The sequence below is a fragment of the Eschscholzia californica genome, unplaced genomic scaffold, assembly GCF_041429995.1.
Source record: "Eschscholzia californica isolate CP2 unplaced genomic scaffold, dmEscCali1.0.p SCAF_3, whole genome shotgun sequence".
Taxonomy (NCBI): domain Eukaryota; kingdom Viridiplantae; phylum Streptophyta; class Magnoliopsida; order Ranunculales; family Papaveraceae; genus Eschscholzia; species Eschscholzia californica.
Window position 1 is genome coordinate 48903376 of NW_028238420.1, and position 24634 is coordinate 48928009.

At 35.8% G+C, this 24634-nt stretch overlaps 4 protein-coding genes, 1 non-coding gene and 1 pseudogene across 10 annotated transcripts; 3 read left to right on the forward strand and 3 right to left on the reverse strand.

Annotated features, from left to right (window-relative positions):
* The first annotated feature begins 3740 nt into the window (after positions 1 to 3740).
* On the forward strand, positions 3741 to 5780 carry LOC147551207 (aluminum-activated malate transporter 2-like). The gene is made up of 6 exons (XM_086671867.1): positions 3741 to 4114; positions 4224 to 4364; positions 4458 to 4730; positions 4818 to 4927; positions 5047 to 5190; positions 5279 to 5780. Exons 1-6 carry the CDS (start codon positions 3772 to 3774, stop codon positions 5576 to 5578), a joined length of 1311 nt encoding a protein of 436 aa, XP_086527993.1. The 5' UTR covers positions 3741 to 3771; the 3' UTR covers positions 5579 to 5780.
* Positions 5781 to 5999: 219 nt separating this feature from the next.
* Positions 6000 to 8700, reverse strand: LOC147551208 (protein trichome birefringence-like 10). Its single transcript, XM_086671866.1, has 4 exons — positions 7985 to 8700; positions 7220 to 7609; positions 6968 to 7126; positions 6000 to 6668 (listed from the first exon to the last, which is right to left on the reverse strand). The coding sequence occupies exons 1-4, from the start codon at positions 8401 to 8403 to the stop codon at positions 6290 to 6292; spliced, it is 1347 nt and encodes a 448-aa protein (XP_086527992.1). The 5' UTR covers positions 8404 to 8700; the 3' UTR covers positions 6000 to 6289.
* A 1717-nt stretch (positions 8701 to 10417) lies between these two features.
* On the reverse strand, positions 10418 to 13268 carry LOC147551209 (nuclear transcription factor Y subunit C-3 pseudogene; annotated as a pseudogene). 5 transcript variants are annotated; one of them, XR_015238499.1, is made up of 4 exons: positions 13086 to 13268; positions 11285 to 12108; positions 10661 to 10735; positions 10418 to 10614 (listed from the first exon to the last, which is right to left on the reverse strand). The product of XR_015238499.1 is annotated as a nuclear transcription factor Y subunit C-3 pseudogene, transcript variant X4 (transcript). The 5 variants fall into 5 exon arrangements; XR_015238500.1 differs by lacking the exon at positions 13086 to 13268 and adding an exon at positions 12800 to 12931; XR_015238496.1 differs by having other exon boundaries at positions 10418 to 10735; positions 13086 to 13241.
* A 1334-nt stretch (positions 13269 to 14602) lies between these two features.
* On the forward strand, positions 14603 to 15981 carry LOC147551210 (putative aspartic proteinase GIP2). Its single transcript, XM_086671010.1, has one exon. It carries the CDS (start codon positions 14617 to 14619, stop codon positions 15871 to 15873), a length of 1257 nt encoding a protein of 418 aa, XP_086527136.1. The 5' UTR covers positions 14603 to 14616; the 3' UTR covers positions 15874 to 15981.
* Positions 15982 to 16320: 339 nt separating this feature from the next.
* LOC147551211 (putative aspartic proteinase GIP2) lies at positions 16321 to 17966 on the reverse strand. The gene has a single exon (XM_086671703.1). The coding sequence runs from the start codon at positions 17831 to 17833 to the stop codon at positions 16505 to 16507; it is 1329 nt and encodes a 442-aa protein (XP_086527829.1). The 5' UTR covers positions 17834 to 17966; the 3' UTR covers positions 16321 to 16504.
* Positions 17967 to 18103: 137 nt separating this feature from the next.
* TRNAA-UGC (transfer RNA alanine (anticodon UGC)) lies at positions 18104 to 18176 on the forward strand. Its single transcript has one exon. It is a non-coding gene; the product is annotated as a tRNA-Ala (tRNA).
* Positions 18177 to 24634: the final 6458 nt, after the last annotated feature.

Consider the following 24634-nt stretch of genomic DNA (forward strand, 5'->3'; position numbering starts at 1 on the left):
CCCAATATCAAGAGGACTGAGGAAGAAGAAAAGTGGGAGAAAGAAAGAAAATAAAGAATTGAAAAGTAGTTAGTGGAACTCTTTTAAGATGTTATGTTAGGACCTCTCTTTCTTTATTATGTAAGATTTTTTTCCATCCCAATATTCGGTTCCGTGCTACGGATCATGTATATATTTAAAATATTTAGCATAAAGAAAGATGACCCACTATAACTAATTCTATGTGAGTATGTGACCACAACACATGGATTCTAAAAGAATCCATAAAGTTTATTTGCACCATAATGAGATTTGGAATAAATTTCTAAAATAAATTACTACGAACTCGGACCAGACCCATTTTAGAGGGCGATTGCAAGGCTCTTATAGAAAGCACCATGGACACTAAGGAAGTTGCAACCCTACTTGGACACTAAGGAAGTTGCAACCCTACTTTCTAGAAAAACGTATTATGTCGCAGATGCTGAAGCTCACTCTTTGGCGCACTCTATTCTACTTTGTACAAGTTAATCTTGTTTTTGGTCCTCGTATTTTGCCGTAGTGCTTGTTCAATCCACTTTTAATTTCGTTTTGTACTCAAACCCATAAAAGTTATCAGCTTCCAGAAAACGTATACTAAGACTTTGTGATGGTATTTATAGAACTTATTAAATCATATAATAAGCTCTATTTCAAAACCATGTCAAAATCGAGAAAATACAGAGTCTCGAGATTTCGGCAAAATCGAGATTTGTTTAGATAGACTGATCAGATCTAGAGACAAATTTAGAGAGAAATGAACTCATGTCAGAACATCTCCAATGCAAGACTCAAGAAAAACGCTAAAAATCCTATGTGTCAAGTGTGAAAAATAGATCTCTAAATGGTCTCTTTCCTATTTGGTCATTTAGAGACACTCTATTCAAAACCATCTCCAATGCAACACTCAAGAGAAACTCTAAAAACCTATATTTTAGTTTAAAACTAATTGATTTGCTTATGTGGAACTTAGAGAAACTCAAGACGACACTCTAAACTTAAGCATCTCCAATGCAAAACTCATAAAAATCTCTATTCATCCTATGTGTCAAGTTCGAATTGAGATTCTCACTCCTAGGTGGCCTTAATAGATATCTTCAATTTTTTTTTGTCTCCAATGCAAAACTCTAAACTTATCTTATTTACTTATGTGGCGTAGTTATTTTTGTTAATAAATGGAGTAATTAGTTATTTTAGAAAATATGCAAGACCCGATTTCTATTGGTTGAAAATCAAATATTGATGAGTTGGACAATTAGAGATATCTCAAGATGACACTCTAGAAATAGAGTGTCCTCTTGAGATATCTCTATGCCACCCTCGACACGTCATCTTAGAGATCCAAATAGAGTGTTGCATTGGAGAGGAGTTTTAAGAAAAAACTCTAAAAATCCTAGGTGGCACTCAAAGTTTCTAAGATTGAGTGTTGCATTGGAGATGCTCTTAGAGTGTCCTCTTAAGGATCTCTAAAATGAATCTTGTCACATCACTTTAGAGATTCATGTCGAGTTTTGCATTGGAGATGGATTTTAGAGAAAAACTCAAAAAAAATCTTACGTGACACTCTAAGATTTAGAGTTTGAGTGTTGCATTGGAGTTGCTCTCATGTTTTCCCACCTAAGCGGGATTTTATTAGTCTAGAGCTCGGGCAAAATAAAACATTTCAAAAGAATAATCAAAAGTCACGTCTTTCTTCGTCTATTTGTGAAGTGATTCGACAGTTAGCACTGTACATAACACAAGCAACCACAAAAACACTCTTATGGAGTTTTCTATTTTGGCATTGAGAGATAATGATGATGGTCTCCACCAAGGGCATCAAAGTCTCCACCAAGGGCATCAAAACATTGTGAGAATAGTCAAATGGGAGACTAGCCACTAAGAATATAATGTGTAAGTCCTCTTCGCTCATTGTCAATTGATTATGAGTTGGTTCACCTCAAAATTAACATGGTGTCAGAGTTAAGATCACACGTGATCTTAATAAGTCTGGGAGAAGCTTTACCTCTTGAGCTAGCTTTTGGGGTGAGAGAGGCCCAAGACCACCCAACAAAAAGAACACGTGTTAAGTTCAAAGAACGCCACACGCGAGGGGGCGTGTGAGAAGACTAACAACCAAAAATATAATGTCTAGGTTCTCTCCACTCATTGTCAAATGATTTTGAGTTGGATCAGACAACGAACATTAACATCTCTCCACGATCAATTACCTTAATCTTCATTAGCATAAAAAGCAAATAACCTCTAAAGTAAATTTTTTTTTTCAATATTTAATGGGAAGACAAACGAGGTAAAGAGATTGAGAGAATCGTGGAAAGTTTGATTTGGTTCAAAGGAAATGGCTAGCATCTGTAAAGCAATATACATTATTGAATTCAAATACTTAATTGATTTGTTAGCCATCCATCCATCCCGTGTCCAATTCGTGTCTAAATAATTGATTGATGGAATTTGAATCATGTGATGATCAAACTCTTTTTGAATAACTTCACCTTCCTCCCACATTATAACATAAGTTTCTATTATCCCATGTTGCTCTTTTTCTTTTTCAATTTATTTAAGTTCTGATAGTACATAAGGATGTGTAATTTAATGTGGACAATCGAGGTGAAGTTCACTTTAGTTTTTTTTTTACGTGATATATAACACAGTTTTGTACGTGTGATATAAAATACATGTCTCTCAAGTTTCTCAGCAAGAAATATTAGGATTCTGTTTCAGCAAAAAAAATGTGAGTTTTTTACTCTTCGTTCACTTGTTCTTCGCTTTTATTTTATGAACTCAAGGACATCTGAGAATAAAGGATTTGTTCTTGCCCCCACCAAGAAATCCCATTATTCCGTTCCAGCGGAAACGTTGAGGAAATGAGACTTGAATTACAAAATATTGTTGTGTCGAATGACTAAAACAAACTATAATTACCTAAATTTAACTTTATTTTGTCCGAGTCACAATTGCAAACATTATAATACAAATTAACTTAGTTGGTGCATCTCCAATGAGTCACTATCATATGAGAGAACTTTAAGATAACAAAAGGATCAAGTACAAATTGAGAAAAGGTGGAGATATTCTTCAAAGTGTTTACTCAAATTTTGGAACTCTTTGTGACAGAGGACACACTTAGGTGGTCCGACTCATATGCCCACTTTGTTGGTAGGTGATGTCATTTCAATTTGTTTGCCATAACGGAATCTCTTGTATATTATTATTTATTTTTTCCGACAATATTTTTCAAAATATTTCTTAGTTTGTTTTCTAAAATCTCGTTTTTTTTTATTGTTTAGCCTCGAACCCTTAACTTCTAAGGTGGAAGATTATACCTCTTACCACTCCAACCAAGGGTTGTTGGCTTCTCGCTTGAAATTCATTAATTAGGAACCAAATGTAGCTAAAATTGCGGTTAAAGGCATAGTTTGTCAAACACTACAAAATCGATAAATAGTTTGGTAGTAACCATATTACATGTGCATATATGCTAAGGTCACTAAATGGGAAAAAAAGAAACTACATATTTGCTATTATTGTAAGATAAAGTAACTTGTAATATTTTACTATTTCATGGTTGTATGTTCTCTATTTGAAACTTTAGGAATAGTGGATGTTAAAAGTGACAATAGAAACCTACTTGGAAATTACACAACCAACCACCAACCCACTTATAACTCATGCATCTCATATATCTATATATACTCAATCACTTCCAATCTTAGCTCCACAACTCAAAACAAACAAACAAACATTCTTGGAAAAATGGCATCTTTGAGTTCATCAATTGTAATCACAGTTTCAAATGAAGATGATGAAACTTCTATGAAGAAGAACAAGAAGTTTAACAACAAAGATGACAAGGAGATAAAAATGACAAACGAAAAGAAGACTATAACCCAAACTTCTATTACTTCATCATTGATTCTTCATTATTTGAAGAACAAACTTCAATATGATCATAAAAAACTTATTCATAGTTTCAAGGTTGGAGTTGCTCTTGTCTTGGTTTCTCTTTTATATCTTATCGATCCACTTTACGAACAAGTAGGAGAAAATGCTATGTGGGCTATCATGACTGTCGTGGTGCTTTTCGAGTTCTCTGCAGGTTAGTTAGTAGATCTGTATTCAGTTTTTTTACGGATCGCAATAAGTTAATTAACTACTTATTTTTTTTATTAGTATATAATAAGCTCAACAAGTACAATCTGTATTAGGTGCTACACTTGGAAAGGGCTTAAATCGCGGTATGGGTACGATATTAGGGGGTGGATTGGGGAGTTTGGCAGCAATTTTAGCTCAACAACTTGATTATGTAATTGGTGCCATTGTCATCGGCACGACAGTATTCATCTTTGGTATGTGTAGAGTGTATATTCTATATCTTTTCGGTGTCATTGATCTATTATTTTATGTGACATATCATGTTTTTGATATAATTTGTACATTAGGGGCTATTGGAACGTATTCACGGTTGATACCAAACATCAAGAAAAAATATGACTATGGAGCTATGATCTTCATCCTCACATTCAATCTAGTTGCAGTCTCTGGTCTCCAGGGTGAAGATGTGATGAAGTTAGCCCGAGAGCGTCTCATCAGTATCATAGTTGGTTTCATGGTTTGTGTTCTCACAAGTTTGCTTGTTTTCCCCGTCTGGTCTAGTGACGAACTTCATTCCTCTATAGCTTCAAAATTCGATAATCTTGCTTGTTCAATTGAAGGTGAAAGTTATTTCTATTTCGACATATATGATAATAGAACATCTAGCAAAACTCCTACTAAAAAGTTATTTAACCATTATATTACAGGATGCTTGGAGGAGTACTTTAAACCGATCGATGAAATGGGTAATCAAGTCAAAACTAGTCCGGACGGTTATGTATCAGTCCTGAACTCCAAGGCCAAAGATGAGATTATGGTACTCAAAATCCACCCAAAAAATTTAGCTTCATTTGCTTAAGAGTTTTATAAAAATCATTACTTAAAATGAAAATTGAAACATCTTAAAACAATGGTTTTTATGGATTAATTATTCAGGGAAACTTTGCTAGTTGGGAACCATGGCATGGAAAATTTGGATTCTATCATCCTTGGGAAAAATACCTTAAGATAGGAGAGTTGCTTAGGGACTTAGCTGCATCCTTGGCCACTCTAAAAGGATGTGTTCGATCTGCTCGACAGGTATGAATCCGTATCTTTATTATCAAATAGTCGAAATTTAACTCCAAATTCTCCAACTCAAGTACTTAAAAATACTTCTTCTTAACAGCCATCTTCGGTCACTTTGAGACTATCTATTAAAGAACCATGTCAAACAATAGCTACAGTGTTAGCTTGCTCTCTGAGAGAGCTAGGAGAAAGCATAATGCAGATGAAGAAGTGTCGACAGGGTGAACTACTAATCGCGAAGTTGAAGTCAGCGAGTTTCAAGTTAGGGACAGTCGAAAATGGTGATGGACTTGCAATGGCAAGCTTTGTTTTTCTATTAGTGGAGATGGTGGACAAAGTTGAAATGTTAGCAAAAGAAGTCGAAGAGCTAGGGGACGTTGCAGGTTTTCTTCCACAATAACTCGTTCGCTCGTTCACTCAGAGTTCTATTTTGTGCACATAAATCAAGAGAGATAGTTTGGCTTTCGATAGTAACTAGAAAAATAAAGCCAATATCTTGTATTGTAATACTATTAGTATTATGCTTATTGTTCTTGTAGCAACTGAAACTTTGAAATAGTAGTTAATTAGTTATAGCCTTAATATTCATAACTAGAATAATCAAGTGTCCAAAATTTTTAACCAGTAAAACTTCCCTCATGGATGGAAGCTTATTGTGATAGTCCCACATCGTTTGGGAGAGTGTCTCGGGCCCGAGCATGGCCTATGGATGGGATTCTGGAGCCCTTCTTACGAACAAAACTCCATACCTGTTGATCTAGGGCTCGGTTGGTGTAAAGCGGACACAATATCGATAACTGCCTAAGTAGAGAGGCTCGAAGTGTGACATTTAGAATTTATTTCAGAAGGATCGAAAACAAGCAATTCAAAAGTCTTTCTCTGTACACTTTTCTGTATGTAAAACAACTGAATGAGAGTTTTCTTATCGATATCTATACATGAATTAAACTTCACATGGATCTATGCAGCTACCTTTAAAACTAGGCTTCTTATATCATAGACGAATGTCGAATTTTTGAAGTATTGCACCAAAAATCCACTCATTCGCCTTCAACAATGACAAAAATCTCTCGCGACCCCCACAAAAAATACGATAGTTTTGAACCCTCGATCAAGAACCTTGTATAATGTCTTTTTGGGAGAGCCTTGTTGAGTTCTCTGACTCTCGTCTAAGGAAGAGTGCATATAAGAGTTCGTTCCAGGTATCGGGTACTCCAGGCAGACACCAGTGGCTACAATCCTGCTTGTGAAGAGGAGCTGGGCCATTAGGCCCAAGATAGTACAATGATAAGTGACCATCTTTCCTGTTTGATGTCATCTCAGTCACATTCAAAACATTCATTTTCAGCAGATTTGAGTTATTCGTTTGCTCGGACAATACGTCGTTGAATAGGTTAAGTGGAGTCCATGTTCGTTGCGGTGCTAGTGAGGAACCTAATTCCGGTAGCGTCTCCATGTGACAACTTCCTCCAGTTCTCCAATTCCCACCCCTGGCCGGATAACTCAGCTTATATTAGAACAAAATCGAAGGACTACTTGAACCAAATAATAAAACTAAAAGACTACAATAGTGCTTCTTCCAAGTCAGACATGAAATCTGACTTTAGGCCTGAATTGACTCCAGTCAGAGTTCACTTTTTTTTCCTGACCCATGATAGCTGACTCGTTTAAATGGCTTACTTTGGGTTCATTTGAGTCAGACAATTAAAATTCAGACGAGTCAGATTTCAAACAATGAAAATAAGAAGCATCACCTCAGCTGAAAAAAGTTTCGAGATAACAGACAAACCTAAAATGAACAGGAGCATATGTTCGAAAGAAGATTTGGGTTTTCTTTGTATTCACTTCCTTTCCTACCCAATCAATGAGGGTTTTGATTGCTCTTCTATACGCGTTTTCGACACTCATCTCCATTTTCACATCATTCCCTTCTTGAAAATAACAACCCCTATCGATTCGAACAAATAAAAAACATAAAATTCAGACGATTTGTTAAAGGTTAGAATGCATAAAATTTTAAACAATAACTAGTTGTAATTACCCTCTAAGAGTCTTCTCATAGTTCCACCAATGACCAGTATTGAAGATCAAAACATCTGCATCTCTCCATTTCACACAACTCCAATCCATTTGATCCAATTTGAGGGTTGTCTTCACTTTTTTTGAAACTCCACTCGGAGCTCGACTCTGCAACACTAGAAATGGAGCTCTATAGTACTCAATACTACAATTATATTCCTTGAACATAAAAACCAAGAAACCTTTATGCTTCGTGATCGGGTTTCCATTTACTTCGTAGATAGAATCCTTATCGACAATTACCGATGAAAGCATACATAGTAATGATTCCCATTGGTTTCTTCCAATCGAATCCCCAACAAAAACTACTCGTTTGTTTCGTAGTTTTTCCAACATTATCTTTGCATCAAATCTATTAAAAGAAAAAACATAAAGAAGAATAAAGACTATGGAAGTTTATGCTTTTCCTTATCGAAAAGTTTGTTTCCTATAACAAACCCAAAAAAGCAAACAACCATAAAAAGATAAATCCAAAACCCAACTTCTAAGAAACCAAAATTCCAAACAAAAAAGCTTCATTTATAAGGTTCTGTTTGGGAATTGGAAATCCAATGGAATTCAAAATCCATAAATTTCAAAATCCATAAATGTTTGGAAAACAGGGGATTTCACTTACAATTCAAACAAATAACATAGAAATCAATGGATTAGTAAATACCCACTAATAACTTATGCTCAAAGTTTTCGAAATCAAAATCTCATAAAGGAATAGTGAAAAATGAAGAACCTTGGCAAGTTGCAATTTTTAGGTTGCCATCTCCACTTAGTGTAGTACTGATCAGGTCTTCCATTTTCAGAGCATCTAAATCCTTGATCTAAGAACTTACAATTTTTAGACTCATATAATGGATAATTATCATCCCAAATCCATTCCCCTCTAAATAAATCACAAGTTCCATTAATATCATCAAGAAATTCCACTCTTCTATTTCGATTTCCATTAACATCTCCATCTAATTCTGTGCCACCATAATCAAATCCTAACCATTTAAACTTCTGTAATTGACCAATGAATTGATGCCCATTATTCAAAACTCTATAATCAAAGTAAAAGAAGAAGCAGAGAAGACAAAAGACTGAAACAGAGTAAAACCCAAGAGTTTCAATTGGTTTCAATCTTTTCTTTAGAACATCAAAATTTGCCATTTTTGGTTCTGGGTTTTCAATAGAATGAAGTTTTAGTCATATAGAGAGAGAAAATACTGAAAACTAGATATGGGTATTACAGGTTAGAGAGAGAGAGAAAGAGGAATGGAAGTGTGAAGCAAGCAAGACAGAATTCATTCATAAAATAAGAGATTTTTGAAATGGAATGATTAGTACCACAAAGATACTCAAATGAGTGTAATTGAAGCAAGAAAAGAAAATGAAAAAGCATTAAAATTCATGGATGTGTTACTCAAGATTTCTCTCTCTAAAATTCCAAAAATGGATTTTGTTTCCTACTCTGTTTTTTTCTTTCTTTTTTTGGGAGGGTTTCTAACGTGTGAGGGGGTTAGAAATTAGAATACGTTAATGGCGGACACGACACGGCAGAATTGTTGACGTGGTTCAACTTGGATGTCCGGCCCACCGATCTATCTTTCGATACAGAAATCTCACAGACTACGATGAATTCTAACGGTGGAGATCTTAGATAGACAGTTATCGATAGTTATTACCAGTCCACCGAGGATAATCGACGGTACAAAATTAGAGCGGATGTTGACATTAGCTGACGGTAAGATGAGAGAGAGGAGTGGGCCACTGGGCCGTTAGGTATGTATAAAGTTAGTGGGATCGTGTGGTGGGCCCTGGCTGAGGGGTGAGAGTGGAAAATCAATAATCATTTCCACATGAGCACTTCTCTAATCAGTGGTGATTAGATTTAGGGCCTTAGGGGTGGGGAAAAAAGCCCACAAGTTCGAACGAGGTAGGTTGAGTCTGTGGAGGCCTGCTCGAGACCGACACTATCCGATCGACCAACTAAAATTAGTGGACGTACATGAACACAAAGCTTTGTCCGACCTAAGCCGACTGTGTTATTGTCCACCTGACAATACAAACGTATGACTATCCGAGAGTGTTTAATTTTGGTGGAGGTTTGGGGGCTTATATTTTCCGCGAAACCTCCTCAACCATTTCTCTCGTCTTTACCTTGAGCATGGGCCGGATAAAGGAGTTTTTGCTTAGTTATGGACACCCTTGATTGGGTTTTGGTCATGTGTTGTCTGATGTCTAAAATCGAAATACCCATTTCTTTTGTCGGGTAATAGACGCCCAATTTTGAGAATGTCTGTTGGAGTCTGCCCGGCATTTATCATAGGCAGGACTCAGGAGGCTAAGGTGTCCGAACTGGACAATTTCGATAGGGGAAGTGTCCGCAAGTAGTCCGTCCAGACTGATCCCCTGGTGATACTCGTGCTCAAGAGGCAGTTGAATGGGTTGGCCCATTGAGCCACGGGTTAGGGCTGACTTGGTTGACAAAGAATTTGGCCCATCTCAAGTAAATGAGTCTGACTTGGTCCATCATTGTTTTGACATTCTGAGAATTTGGAATCAGATGAAATTTGGTCCTTTCATGTAAAGTAAGTTTCTGATCAAGATACATGGCTTCCGGATAGAATTTTAACTTTTAATGGAGAATTTCATCATTTAAACATTCGTAAACGTATTTTGAACTAAATTTGTGTACTATAGGCCTTGAATTTCGAAGGAAATATTTAGACTTGTTCATGTAATATGACTTTTTTAACTTTTAATGGAGAATTTCATCATTTAAACATTCGTAAACGTATTTTGAACTAAATTTGTGTACTATAGGCCTTGAATTTCGAAGGAAATATTTAGACTTGTTCATGTAATATGACTTTCCCATCAAGATCCATAACTTCTTCATGAAAAATTTTAACTTCTAAACCCCGAACTCCATTGTTTATACATTCAACCTGCATTTTTTTAAAAATTGGCCTGCGTCTTCGAATTTTAAAGGAAAAAAAAACGCATTGCTAAGAAAATTCGTGTACTACATTTTTAAATTCTGAAAGAAATTTTGCCGATATTAGAATCGTACGAAATTCTGACCAGTCGTGTAAAATTCTATTGTGATTGAGATCCATAGCTTCGCCATGTAATTTTAACTTTCAAGGTCGAATTCCTTTGTTAGGCATTCAAACCCGCATTTTAAAGAAAGGATGAACACGTTAAAATGCAGTCAATTTGTCTATTTCGTAACTTATGAAGATGACTATACATGCCACCAGAAATACTCGAGACGTATTCAAGCTCGGACAAAAAGAAAATGAAAGAAAAGGCGGAGAAAGAGAAGCAACCCACTGCTTGTGGTGAGAGGTGATGAAGTATCACAACCAGAATCAACTTACTTCCAAGAGCTTACATATTTTCACTCTGCTTATCAAAAAACATAATATCTACCAACAACACCTTCAACTGTTTCAAAAGTAGTCCTCATGATCCACCAATATTGCTGCAAACTAGTCTGTGAAGAGGTAACCAAGTAAAATTACGAATACGAACAAATCAAAACTATTAATGTCGAACTAAACTACTCAATTCAGAAAGGAAGAACTGACTGATTATCGAGTGTGTGGGATCCCATTATGAGAAGTGATTAGTGTCAGCCGCATAGCTTCTGAAACTCATCTTCATTAACTAATTCGAACTAACTATAATTTCTCACCTTTTTTAGAAACTAACTACAAAGTTCTAGCTCATTAAAGGACTCGTTTTGGAAGTAGATTTTGAACAAATCGACAAGGCACTTGCTTGAATAAAAGAAGCCAACAAGGCACATGCTCTTCGTTTTCGGTAGGCAGGAATAAGTACATTCATACACCAAACCGTTTTATGCTTTCAGTAATGTAAATTCATTCTTTCTGCTCTAGATTGGGTTAGGTTCGCGAAAGTAAAACATTTATCGTATTTTCAATTTAGCCACACTTAAATCTCCAAGAATCCTTATAACAAGAACCTTCGTAAAGGAAAAGAAAAGTCAATAGTAAATGGAATAGAAGCAGTTTTCACTCACATTGTTCTGAATTCCATGTATCCATTCGAGTCAAGAATCTGAAGGTGGTTGATGTGGAGGCTGGGGCCACATGTAAGCATGTGGCTGTTGAGAATACATGGCTTGATCAACTGGTTTACCCATTATCACCCCTGGAGTACCAACCTGTGGGGATTGCTGAGGCGGCATGTAGTAATAAAGTGGGTCAGTCGGGCCTCCAACGGGCATTGCCCCTCCTCGTGGTATTGAGGCAAGAATCTCTTCTTTCAAATCATCTCTCGGCACAATGTCAACCAGGAAATCGAAGATATCAGTTCTTGTGATTGCAGCTGCAATGTCATTTTTTTGGAGGGTTCTCCTTTTGTTTTCCTCTGTATGATTCCATGACCGAAGTGTCAATTCCAAAATGAACATTTCACATGCTCTAGCAAATATAACTGGAGCCTCAGCTGAGATCATTCTTACATCTTCGTCTGCCTTCATGATCTTCTTGATCCTTGCTAATGGAAGACTGTGATTCCTGAAATCAGTAGTTTGCTCAATTTCTTGGAACTGGTCGGCCCAAAAAGTCTGAAGCTGTTGTTGTAGTTGTTGTTGCTGCTGCATATGAATGTGTTGATAAGCAAGTTGGTGTTGTGCAACCTGAAGCGGTCCTCCTGAAGTAGGGACCGAACCAGGTTGAGGGGGGCCTACCATTTGGTTAGCCGGGTAAGGGTTTGATCCATATGGCATTTGAGCAGCATTGCCAACTACTCCCGTGACAGGAGGATGTCCATGTCCTTGCTGATCCATAAGATCTCAGTGACCCGAGATTCTTTATGCTTCTAGTTTCAGTTTTAATAAGTCTGGCAGAAAAAATGAATTGCATTAGATGCACAATTAGACTATTTTACTTGAAATACGAAAACAAATTAAGAAATGGATAATCAAGGAAATTTGACATTGATCGTGGAAGTTTGAAACCCGAATACAGATGAGTAGAACACAACTTGGGATTCATTAACTAAACAACATAAATATATAGTAAAACGAAATCGGAATCAAGATCAAATTCAAAACCGTTAAAGAAGGAGACTTTGTGCAAGAAATTAACGTATGGGTTATTCAATTCATAAATACATCTAAAGAGCCGTAATGAAACATCTAAGGGGCCGGCGAAAACCACCCAAAGTGGTTTCTAAAACCGTCCAAAGGGTCGTCATCTAAGACTATGTAAACTATTCGTACATGTATTTATGGTTCTATGGAGATGCATAATTTATCAATACTAGCATATTTAATCGTCATGGTAAAGCACATGTCGTTGAAACTCGCTAAATTCATCAAAATTTCCTTTTCGTATTGACAAAGATTGGAACGATGAGCGATTTGGGTATATGTCTACCATCTACACTGATTATTAAGACATAAAGTGAATCTTGTTCAAAAATCACCTACTAAATTAGGGAAATTGAAAGAGTTCAAAATCTTCATATGAAAACTATATAAAATTTACAGATTTATCCCCAATATAATCCAATTTACAGGTTTTCATACTTAAAACAGAACAGAATTGTTAGTAAGAAAATAATCTTCTATCTTCTTTAGAGCTGAAAATTTTAGGGTTTTCAAGAGATGAGAATAAGATCTAACAACAGAACAGAAGTAATGATCAAACCCACAGAAGATAAGAAGAAAAAAAACACCTTTTGATGAAAAAAAACACTTTTTTATCGGATTTCTCGCTCTAATTAACAGATTTTAAACGTAATTCAATACTAAACTAACTAATAAAAGAGGCAAATTTGAGTAGAATGAGATACCATAGTAGTAAATTTCGTACCTTTTCTGATAATCGAACTTTTAAAAAGACCTTCCGGATATGGGTTTCTAAAATTAGGGTTTCTAATCGAAGAGAGAAATAATATTGAACTATAATCAAATTGATGCGACCCAAACAGACAAAAGTTAGTATTAGAGTTTGTTCTTTGAAAGCGACAGTTTTGCCATATATATATTTGTAAGTAATTTAAAGAAATTTCATCAAAAAAAAGTAATTTAAAGAAATATATTGGCGGCGCCTGTATAAACCGTTGCAAAAAGTGAAACCAAAAGTGTGGCTAAGTTGAGATAAAAGTGTCCACAAAATTGCGATAAAAATTGATGACAAAAGTAGAATAAAAATGGAAAATTTGGTAAAAAATTCCTATAAATTTTTTGTCTTAGTAAAAAGAGAACAATCAGCTTTTTTTAGTCTTCAACTCTCCATCTATCTTTTTTTTGTTTTCAACACCTCGGGAAACCTTGCATACGCTTTGCAACAACTTTATAAAAAATATTGGATTTTTAACCGATTAAATACAAATATTTAAGTTTTTAACAAAAAGAAATATAAATTTTGAGTTTTTAACTAAAAAAATATAATTTGTCTTTTTAACTTAATATTGGGTTCCCTTTCGCCGACCGTTTATAGAGAGAGAGAGTGTGAGAAGAGAGAGAAAGAAGAACAGGAAGAGAGAGGGGGAGAAGAAGAGAGAGAAAACAGGAGAGAGGGGAAGAAGAAGAGGAAAAAATTGTTTCTTTTTTTAGGTTTAAAGGTCGCCGGCCGGGAAATTGATCGGCCGGCGACCTTCGTCGGAGAAGGTGATGAGTTGGCTAGAAGATGAGGTGGCAGAGAGAGGTTATGAGATGGAGGAGAGAGAAATGTTGACTGGTTAACGGTGTTATAACGGAAACTCAAAAAGGGGCCCATATGGATATTTTTGCTAATCTAGGGTGCTAGGCAGGAAGCTGGTCACAAAGTTGGGGGCCATTTGAAAAATAACCCAATTTAATTCCTAAACTAAACCTTGGGTTTATGTCCATTAATGATTTTGACTTTGGGCATTGGAATTGAACAATAGTTAATGTTTGAAAAATAAAAACTAACACTAAATTAACTTTAAGTTTTGAACTTTGGATCTTGGAAGGAATAAGGCCAAGCATTTTTTGAGTCTCAATGAGGTTAGAATGGGGCTCTACATCCACTAAATCCGGTCAAATTAAACCAAAAATTTATTTTACACCAATTAAAGACATTTTCAATTGGTCCAATCAGCTAATCTCACAAATATCTTAACTGATTTTGTTTTCAGTTCTTTTAATTTGTTGATCTCGAGAAGATTTGGCATAGTAGGACCCTTAGATTATGTGTTATTCCAGCCTTGTATTTGATTCGGGTTCGATTTATGGGTTTTTTCTTAATTACTAAAAGATTGAGAGGTCAACTTCTTAATTTCCACATAAATTAGTTTAATAACAAAATAGTCAAAATTTCTACTTATATAAACACTAGACCAAGTTACTATCTACCTCAATCACATCTCACATTAACAATGGCCAATAGTAGTACACCAAGGTTATCCGTCATCTTCACATTAGCTTTCATTTTTACTAGTAATATTACAATTTTGGCTCAACCATACAAAACCCTTGTAGCACCTCTCAACAAAGATCCCACAACTTCTCTCTACTTTCTCACTTTAAACTCCATTGAGAAATATGTCATAGATCTTGGAGGTCCATTCCTATGGTATCACTGCCCTAAAATTTACCCTAAAGTCTCATACAACACTCTTGAATGCTCAAATGCTACATCTTATTTCTCTCCTTTATGTCCTTCCTTCAATGGTACAAATACTTGTGTTGTTACTCCTGTTAACCCTGTCACCCAAAAATGTGCCTTAGCTGAGCTAACCCACAAAGACTTGACCCTCTCCTGGACAGATGGTCAGACCCCGTTCCACGATATCGATCTTAACGATCTATACGTCTCATGTGCACCTCAAAACCTAATGCAGTCTCTTCCGGTCGGTGTGTCAGGAATGGCTGGTCTTTCTCGGTCTCTTATTTCAGTTTCTACACAATTCATGGCTCCTTATTTGAATATCAAGAGACAATTTTCGATTTGCCTACCGAGTATCGGTTCGGTTCGTGGAGTAGCCTTCTTTGGTGAAGGACCATTTTACATGTTACCCCAACCCATTGAAGTTGAACCTAAGTTTGATATTAGAACCATTCTTACTTATACCCCACTACTAGCAAACCCAACCAACCCGGATTACTACATTGATCTAAAAGGTATAGCTATTGACGGAAAGTTGTGTCATTTTCTAGCTAGGTTCCTAGAATTTGATGCTCTTGGTCACGGTGGAGTAAAACTTAGTACTATAGTTCCTTATACTACACTAACTAGTCACATTTATAGATCATTTCTTAAGGCTTTTGCCAGAGCTACTATTGGAATTCCTCGCGCTCCGAAAGTAAAACCATTTGATTTTTGCTTGAATACTAGTAATATTGGTTCTACTAGGGTTGGATTATCTGTTCCACAAATAGATTTGGTTCTAGGAAATGAAAAAAATTGGACTATATTTGGAACCAATTCAATGAAACAAGTTAGTGAGGATGTTGCTTGTTTGGCATTTGTTGATGGTGGAGAAAAAGCAAAGGAAGCAATTGTTATTGGTTCATTTCAAATGGAAGATAACTTTCTATTGTTTGATCTTGAAAAGTCAAGATTAGGGTTTAGTTCTTCTTTGTATTCTTCAAGGACTACATGTGGCAACTTTAATTTTACAATAGGGTTTTGACTTGTTAGTTACCGTCTTATCGAATATCTTCTATCAACTAGAGTAATGCTTAGATTATCTTATTGCAACAAATCTTGCTTTACTTCCTAATAAAGTTAATGTTAATTATATATTGATTAGAAAAGAGAGAGAGAGAGATTGTACTAAATAGGTGGACCAAAGACTTTATATTAGAACCTAACTTCGACCTTATCCGTTCTTATGAATTATGACGTATGTATGAATTGAGAATTATGACGTCTGTTTGAATTGACCACGAAGAATTCAAATACAATTTAACTTGGGATCTTTGGCAATCCAACTAACATCTTATAAGACTTTAGTTTCCCTACCATTTTTGGCTTGCCAAATTTGACTTGTAAAAAATATTTAAATGAGAACTATTTGTGACCTCTCTGAGTTAAGACGTAATATCTCGCCTGATTTGAATTACTATTCTATCATCAGTACTACTTAATCACAGTCGTTTTATTAATCAAACTTGTAATGAAATACATTAAAATACTTAAACACAAACTCTTGAAACTTACAAAAGAGAAATAACTTCTCAAAAACACCACAAAAGTCTTGATCAATCAATTACAAGAGAAAATCAGTACATATCTGAGGTGCCCCTTAGTAATTTCATAAATCAAGCATTCATGGTGAAATTGAAGTTGGAACAAGCAGTTTGTCTACCAAACAATAATGAACTAAACCCAAGTCTAGATCTAGCCAAATCAAACTGAATGAAATTATTTTCCAACTGATACCCACCGATTACGATGGATGTTCTTGGATTTAAGCCTCCATCAACAAATCCCAAACACAAAACATCATCACTAACCGAAACCATCGAATTCGCCCCGAAAATCATCCAAGTTACCTTCTCATTTTGCAACACAAGTTCTATAGTTGGCACACTTGCTCCAAGTCTAGTACTAAAAACATTCTTACTACTAAAACAAGCACCAAATGGAGCAATAGAAGCTACCCTTGTGATATTCCTAGCTTTAGCTTGCTCAATAAAAAGATTAGTAAATGCCTTAAATATTGATCTTTCCATAATTGTGTAAGGATTAACAGTACTAATCTTAGTTCCTCCATATCCATCTGTTTGATTAATAGAGAGTAAATTCTTGTCGAACGAGACTTGTTTTTCGCCAATCTTAATAGATTTTACTCCAATGAAGTAATCAGCAGATGGGTCACCTGCAAAATAAGATCCAGCAGTACTAACTGGATTGAGTAACAAAGGTATGTATTGAAGTGAACTCGAAAACTCAATCCCGGGTTGCATAGAATAAGGCCCGTCTCCTATTATTATCACACCCGGGGAATTACTCGAAGATGATAAACAAATAGCAAATTTTCTAGGAATGCTAAATGCAGATGAGAATTGTGAAGGTAAAGAAATTTTACTACGACCAAAACCAGCAATTCCTTTAGACCCATTAGAGAGTTTATCCAAAAGAGAAGTAGGTCCACAACCGAATAAAAAACGTCGAACAGAGACGTTCGGTCCTGGGTTAGACCCGTCGGTAGATTGTAAAGAGAGAAAATCAGATATCAGATCACCAGAGGTTGAAGTTTTAATAAAAGGGTTATAAGGGAGAACACCACAAGTGTTGTTATTACAACTTGGTTTAGGTGAAGAGAAACAAGTACTACAAGATTTTGATCTAGCAAGTGAGCATTGAGCTGATTTACAACGAGCAGGGGAATACGAAGAAGAAATGTAGTTGTTATCACAATCAACCCAAAGGAATTCACCACCTAGATCGACGACTACTTTTACGGGGACTTGAGGTGTTCTTTGATTGAATTGAGTTGTATATTGAAGGGTGGAATAGTCTTTGGTGACAGGAAGGAGAAGAGCATGAGGCCTGAATGAGGAATCTGAATTAGGTTGAGCATTACAGAATGAAAGTAATAAGATTAGTGAAAGAGATTGAATCAAAGTAGTAGTAGGAGAAGCCATGATTTTGTGATTTGAAGCACAAGAGGAATTCTATATATATAAATATAAATATAGTAGTAGTGGTTATTGGTCAAGCTTTTGTTAGGAATTAGGTCAATTGTGATGGCTCTAATAGACAGATTTTATTTCAACAAAAAATATAATAGACAGATTTTATCCAGAATTTATTGATGAACAAACCGTGTGAGGGCATACATCTCGAGTAGCCAAGTTTGACTTGACTTACCTTAAACAGGTACTATAACAACCATACAAGATTGGCTAATAATTGGGGATGTAGCTCAAATGGTAGAGCGCTCGCTTTGCATGCGAGAGGTACAGGGTTCGATCCCCTGCATCTCCAACAGTTCACATTCTTTTTTGTTTTGTGGGGTATTTCTCAAAAACCCCATAATTTATCGAAAATATTCATTTGGTCATTTTTTTTGCCGTGTTACTGTCACAGAACAGGTAAAATCAGATTTTCTATTCCAAATTTATCTTTCTTTTAATTCTTTCACATCAACTCTCTTACTCTGTCTCGTCATCTCTTTCATTTTGTCTCGTCATCTCTTTCTCTTTTAATATCCAATGGAAAAGGTTTAAGAATCAAAGAGATCGGACTTGTGTTGGTAGTGCTCGTGGTTTTGATCAACAACACAATCTCAATGGACCCTTGTGGAATTGCTTTAGAGAAAAACTTTAAGAATCAAAGACGATCATTGTAGGTGTTGGTTTTTGATGCATCATTGTTTAGTTATATTGAATTCAATGATCAAATATATGAAACAGAGAACAGAAATAACATCAAATTACCCCGTCGTTTTTTCCAAGCTAAATTTCACACCCTTTTCTTGATTTCCTTTTTCCCATTCTGATTTTTGGTTCTTTATGTGAAAATTAGAGTAAAGCTGGAGGAATGGTGGGACACATTTTCTTTCCTGAAATTTGGCGAATTAATTTCCTCTTTCTGATGGGTCATCAGTTTACTTTGTGCCAAAGTGGAAGTGTCTCCCACCATTCCTCTAATTTTCTTAAACAATGGCACAAAGTAAACTGATTTTGTGGTTTTCCAATGATTTGTTCTACTTTCTTTGTTCACTCTACCATACAAATGAGCACTTGTGTTTTCAGCTATCTGTTTTACTCTCTTTTTTTCACTCTACAAAACCAACTTATGATGGGTCATAAGTTTGCCGTTACAAAATGTATTTTGCTCCAAAGTAAAAATCAAACGAGGGATAGAAATGTGACGCAATTTTTTAAATTTCAAATTGTACTTGTTACAAAGTGAAATTACATTTTGCTGAAAGCAACATATGTTTTAGAAATGTGACGCCAATTTTTTAAATTTCAAATTGTACTTGTTACAAAATGAAATTACATTTTGCTGAAAGCAACATATGTTTTAGAACAAGCAAAACACATATTGCTCTCGCTAGGATACAATTTAGTTTGTAAAAATAATGATTGTTGAAAAAACAATAGTTGATAAGATAGAAAACTAGAAAAATGAATCAAACTTGTATTTTTTTTTTCTAAAACAACTTTCATAGAACATTAAAAACCAGACCTAAAGCTAAGAAAAGCATATACGATGCTGCAAATTGAAGCTACAGAAAATAGATCAATCAAAAACCATAACCAAAATTAAACGAAAATGAGCAAAATTGAAACAATGACGAACAAAACCAAAACATCCATGTTCATCTTCAAATATGGGAAAACCGAATCATGTTGAACATGGTTTGGTTGTTTTAGTTTTAAGATGAACATGGTTGCTTCCATGGAAGAAACCAACTTAAAACCGAATCTTGAATCCCAAAATAAACACCGTTCGAGAAAAATAAATGAAGAAGATGAACTATGATTTCGATTGGAGAAAGAAAATGCGATTTTATGTTAGAGAGGGGCCAGATGAGTTAGAACTAATGAGAATAAACCTAAAGGAAATTTATAGAAGGACAGAAAACAATTTACAAAAATGAAGTTATTATGGACAAGACATTTGAAGCACTAAAAATCTATTTGTTTGCAAGATAGGATCTAAATCCTTTTAAGGTATTTGGACTAAAAACCCTTAGCCCGGCGATTCATTGTTATAGTCCAACCTAGGGGTGGGAAAAAGTATGCCGCCCGAGTTTGCCCACGAAGCGCCCGGGTCCGATGTGTCCACGAATGCCCGATGTTCGACACGGGCACTACTTGTCCGGACCGCCTACTTTAGGCAAACAGACACAGACAAGACGTTCTAACCAGCCTTCTATCTGCGTCCGATAGGTAAAGCCCGATCGGTCGACATATAACTCACTTTCGAATTTTAATTGTATGATTTAACTACAAAGTTAGCATAGGTTGCACACTTGAACCTACGTGTATTATTAGACTCTTACTTATATTTCTCTTATTTATAAAGCTTTGGGTCTCATCTATCTCAAAGAATTTACAATGTGGAAGTTAGATATTAGAAAAAAAAAATATTTTGAGTTATAACCAGAACTTTCATTCGTACATTAGAATTCAATCCAAAACATTACATATTTGAGTCTTTTGACTAATTTGAGTGCAACATGGATTCACTAAAGTAAAAACAGCATGAAGGGAAAGTAGTACAATATTGCAAAAATAAAATAAAAGGACTGTAAAGATCACATATAAAAAGATCCTAAAGATCACGAACGAGAAGACCCTAAAGGTCGTGAAACAATATTATACTTAATGAAGAAGGATGAACCAAGTAGAGACGAATGACGGTTGCAACAAGACCACCACCAAGTTTCTCGGAGGAGAAATTTGAATTGTCACCGGAGACTTCGACATTTGATTTTAAAGATGAAGATTGAGATATTTCATAAGTTTATCTTCTTGCGCGAAGATAAATCTGTTAGATAGTCCCACATTGGATGGGCTATTATTAGTGTTGGTTCCTTGAGCCTAGGGGTGGGAAAAAGATCCGGAAGACCGCTATCCGATCCGTTCGACCGAGATAAAAAGTGTCCATGGACACCCGATGGTCATAACGGTCAGTGTCCGACCGGCCCGAAAGAATTGGCGGACGGTCACGGTCAAAATTCTATGTCGAAGGACAGACCGCTGACCGACCGGTACGAGTGACCGAATAGGTTGACCGACTAAACTGTCCTCATTTTTAGAAGTTGACCGTTGAATTTTATAGACATATGAATATATGATGATCGTTGGCTATAGTCATATAGTCCTCTGGAAGACCAAACATTAGTGCATGGCTTAATTATATCTTGTCAAATGATGATCCACTGTGTTTTTTCTTTTTTATATTTACTTCTGATTTCTTGGCTAAACATCTTCATTTGTAAGTAATTTTGTTTGTGGTAATAAAAATAAAGTTCTGAATTAAGTAAATTTATTGGAAAGTCCGGACCGAGACCGTCCGGTGTCCGACTGGACCGGTAAAATAAACGGTCTTGGACGGTCAATGGACAAAGAATTCTTGAGAGTGACCGTCCGAGTCCGTCCGAGTAAATAGGTGGTCACCAACAGTTTATGTCCGAGTCGATCGGTTCGATGAAGTTAGAGTCCGATACCGACCGGTCCGGACCGATTCCCACCCCTACTTGAGCCTATATAAAGGCTTCATATGTAATAGCTAAGATATTATCCAACTATCAATACAACTCTTCTCTCCCTCTCATATTTATTTTATCTTACATGGTATCAAGAGCTTATATACTCTAAAGAGTTAGATCCTTGGGTTTCCGATTAACCGGCGGCGGTAGTCCGTCAATGGCTACCGTTCACCGGAGAGTTGCCGGAATATTGTCGTTTAAGTTTACCTTTTCAATCTAAATAAGTTAGATTTTTTTTTTAGTAGTCAAGTTTCGTTTCAAAGAATGTTGATTCTTCATGTAAGTCTTCAACAATATATGGTTTTCACCATTAAAGTTTGAAGGTTTGAAGATCAACTTCTAACTCTTAGATCTATTTATCCCTACTTGTTAATAGTAGGAGATGAAGATTTAAAAGAGTAAAGCAAACAACTATTTTTTGTTCAACTTTCAAGGTAGTCTTTTGCAACCCTTGAAAATTAATGTCAAAAATCAATCTCTACACCATGAACTTCTTCTTTTTGGTGGTTGTTTTTCACAAATGTTTCAAAATCTCTTCCTCTATTATACTAAAAACCCCTTGTTCAAACTCAGATTTTTGTTCTAACATGGTGGTCTTATTTTAGAGAGTCTGTTTAAAAACCCCAACCCATTCTCTCTCAATTCAACCTCACTAAAAAAAAAAAATAATCTCTTTCGTCTCTATAACTTTCTCTAGAAAGGGTTTCTCTCTCTCCATTAAAGTTGGTCCCATTATTACAGATACTCAAAGACTCCATGTTCATCCTCTTTATTTTACCTTTTTCTTTCTTATTCTCTCTACAAATCTATTCCTTTCTTCCCTCTATTTTTTTTTAAGAAGGCCTTTCTTCCCTCTATTACCTTCTCATTTTTCTCTATATAATATTTTCTCCTTCAAAACTCATCTTTTCTATATCTCTTATGTTCTCTCTAAATCTCTTGTTTTTTGTTATTCTCTCCAAACAAAAAAAAAAAAAATCAATTCTCAAGCACCATTAAGATCGAAGAAATGAGTATAAAGAGTAACTAGAGTTGGAGCAAAAATGGAGATGGGTTGTTCGACTTGGTTACAGATTAAAAAAAAAAAAAATTTGATTGGATATGTGTTTTTTTTTTTTGAAACCATTGAAACCTTTTTCATTCATGAGTGATTAAATCACAAGTTACATGGGAGTTACACAATTGTTTATTTCTCTCGGTTCAGCAACATGAGAGTTACACAAGTAAATTCTCAGAATTTCGAATGTAAAGTGCCTCATGAAGTGAGAGAAATTGGACTAGACACTGACGAAAAAAAGAAAGAAGAAAGATGAAAGGATCCTACAGATCACGGATGAAAAGACCCTAAAGGTCAACAAAATAACTGATAATACAAAATAAATAAAATACTAATTGACATCCCCGTTGCTTTTGCCGGAAAACCTTCATTGTCGCCGGAAAACCGTTCTCGGAAAACTGCCATTTTCGCCGGAAAAGCCGCCATTTTCGCCAGAACTGCCAATATTATTGTACTAGAATTAGAGAAGGATTAAATATCCTTTATCTTCTACATATCTCTGTACCACTACCACAAACCATATACCAAACATGAACACCACCATTACTAAATGCCAAGCCCATACCACCACCACAAAACATCACAGACTTCCTCACCGCCGTGAACTACATCCATCTTTTCCACCACCACATCACCACCACCATCACCATGATCACATTCATCTTCTTCATAATTCCACGCAACCACCACCACCCAGCCACTTAACCACAGTACCCACCGTCACCACCACCAAGCCACCGCCACCACCACCACCTCACCAGATCTGATCACCAAACATCTCCCTATACGACCACCAGATCTGAAACCCAAACCACCACTACCAGATTCAATCAAAAGATCAAATCTCTCCACCACCAGATCCGAATTCTACCACCACCACTAAAACCACCGCCACAACCAGATCGGTCTCCACTTTTGGAATGTTTAAAAGTGGTTTTACTGTTGGTGGTTTTAGAAGGAGGTAAATGGTGGTATTGTTATTTTGTCTGGTTTGAATGTTAATCATAATCATCGACTTCTTGAAGTAGAGAAAGGTGGAAATGTGACCTAGGGTTTCAACTTTCATTTCCTTACTTCGTGGTGCCTTTAAGATTTCGGATTAAAAAGGGTTTAAAGTGGTTGGGCTTCTCTTATGTGCTCCTAAGAATGATACTCTCTAGAACTACATGGTGCTTTCAAAAAAAAAAAAAAAAAAATCATGGGAATTTTGGTGCCTATAACTTGGTGTGATGATGTGTTCGAGTGTGCCTCTAAAATCTTTTTCATACTTTACCTTTCTCACTCTAAATTTCTTACAAATCTTTCTTCTTAAAGCCCAAATGGGCCAAGCTATTAAGCTTTTCTTTTCTCTCTCAAGCCCAAATGGGCCAAGCTTTTAAGCTTCTCTCTTTCAACTATTTCTCTTTCAAGCCCAAGTGGGCCAATTTATTATGTTTTTCTCTTTTCTCTCTCAAGCCCAAGTGGGCCAATCTATTATGTTTTTCTCTTTTCTCTTTTAAGCCCAAGTAGGCTAAGCTTTTCTCTCTTTTCATCTTTCTTTCTCATTCTCAAGTGGGCCTAGCTATCATGCTTCTTCTTTCTTGTTTAAAGCCCAAGTGGGCCAAAACTACAACTAATCTACATCTTATTTACCTCAAGCACACACATTAAAGCAACACCAACATTAGTAGTAAGAATTTGAAGCATCATCAAGGGAAATCTATTCAAACTCATGGTCTTCCACACTTGCAAGTCCCATTAGTTTGAGGGGGAGTATTATGGAGGAAGTCTATGGAGGAACCCAAATCACCATTGATTCAAGAGAAGAACAAAAGTTGTTTTGCCTTTAAGTTATTTTGTTTTTAGATGTTATTGTAATGAGTAAAGTTTTATTGTATCAAACCATTGTACTTATCAATATCTTGATAAGTACATTGGTTTGAGGGGGAGTGTTAGAGAATAGAGTGTCATATGAGTCATGTTAGATAGTCCCACATTGGATGGGCTATTATTAGTGTTGGTTCCTTGAGCCTATATAAAGGCTTCATATGTAATAGCTAAGATATTATCCAACTATCAATACAACTCTTCTCTCCCTATCATATTTATTTTATCTTACAAAATCAATCTTTTCTTTTCCTTTCATCTTCTTTGAAAATCAAATCAAAGTTGTTGTATGAT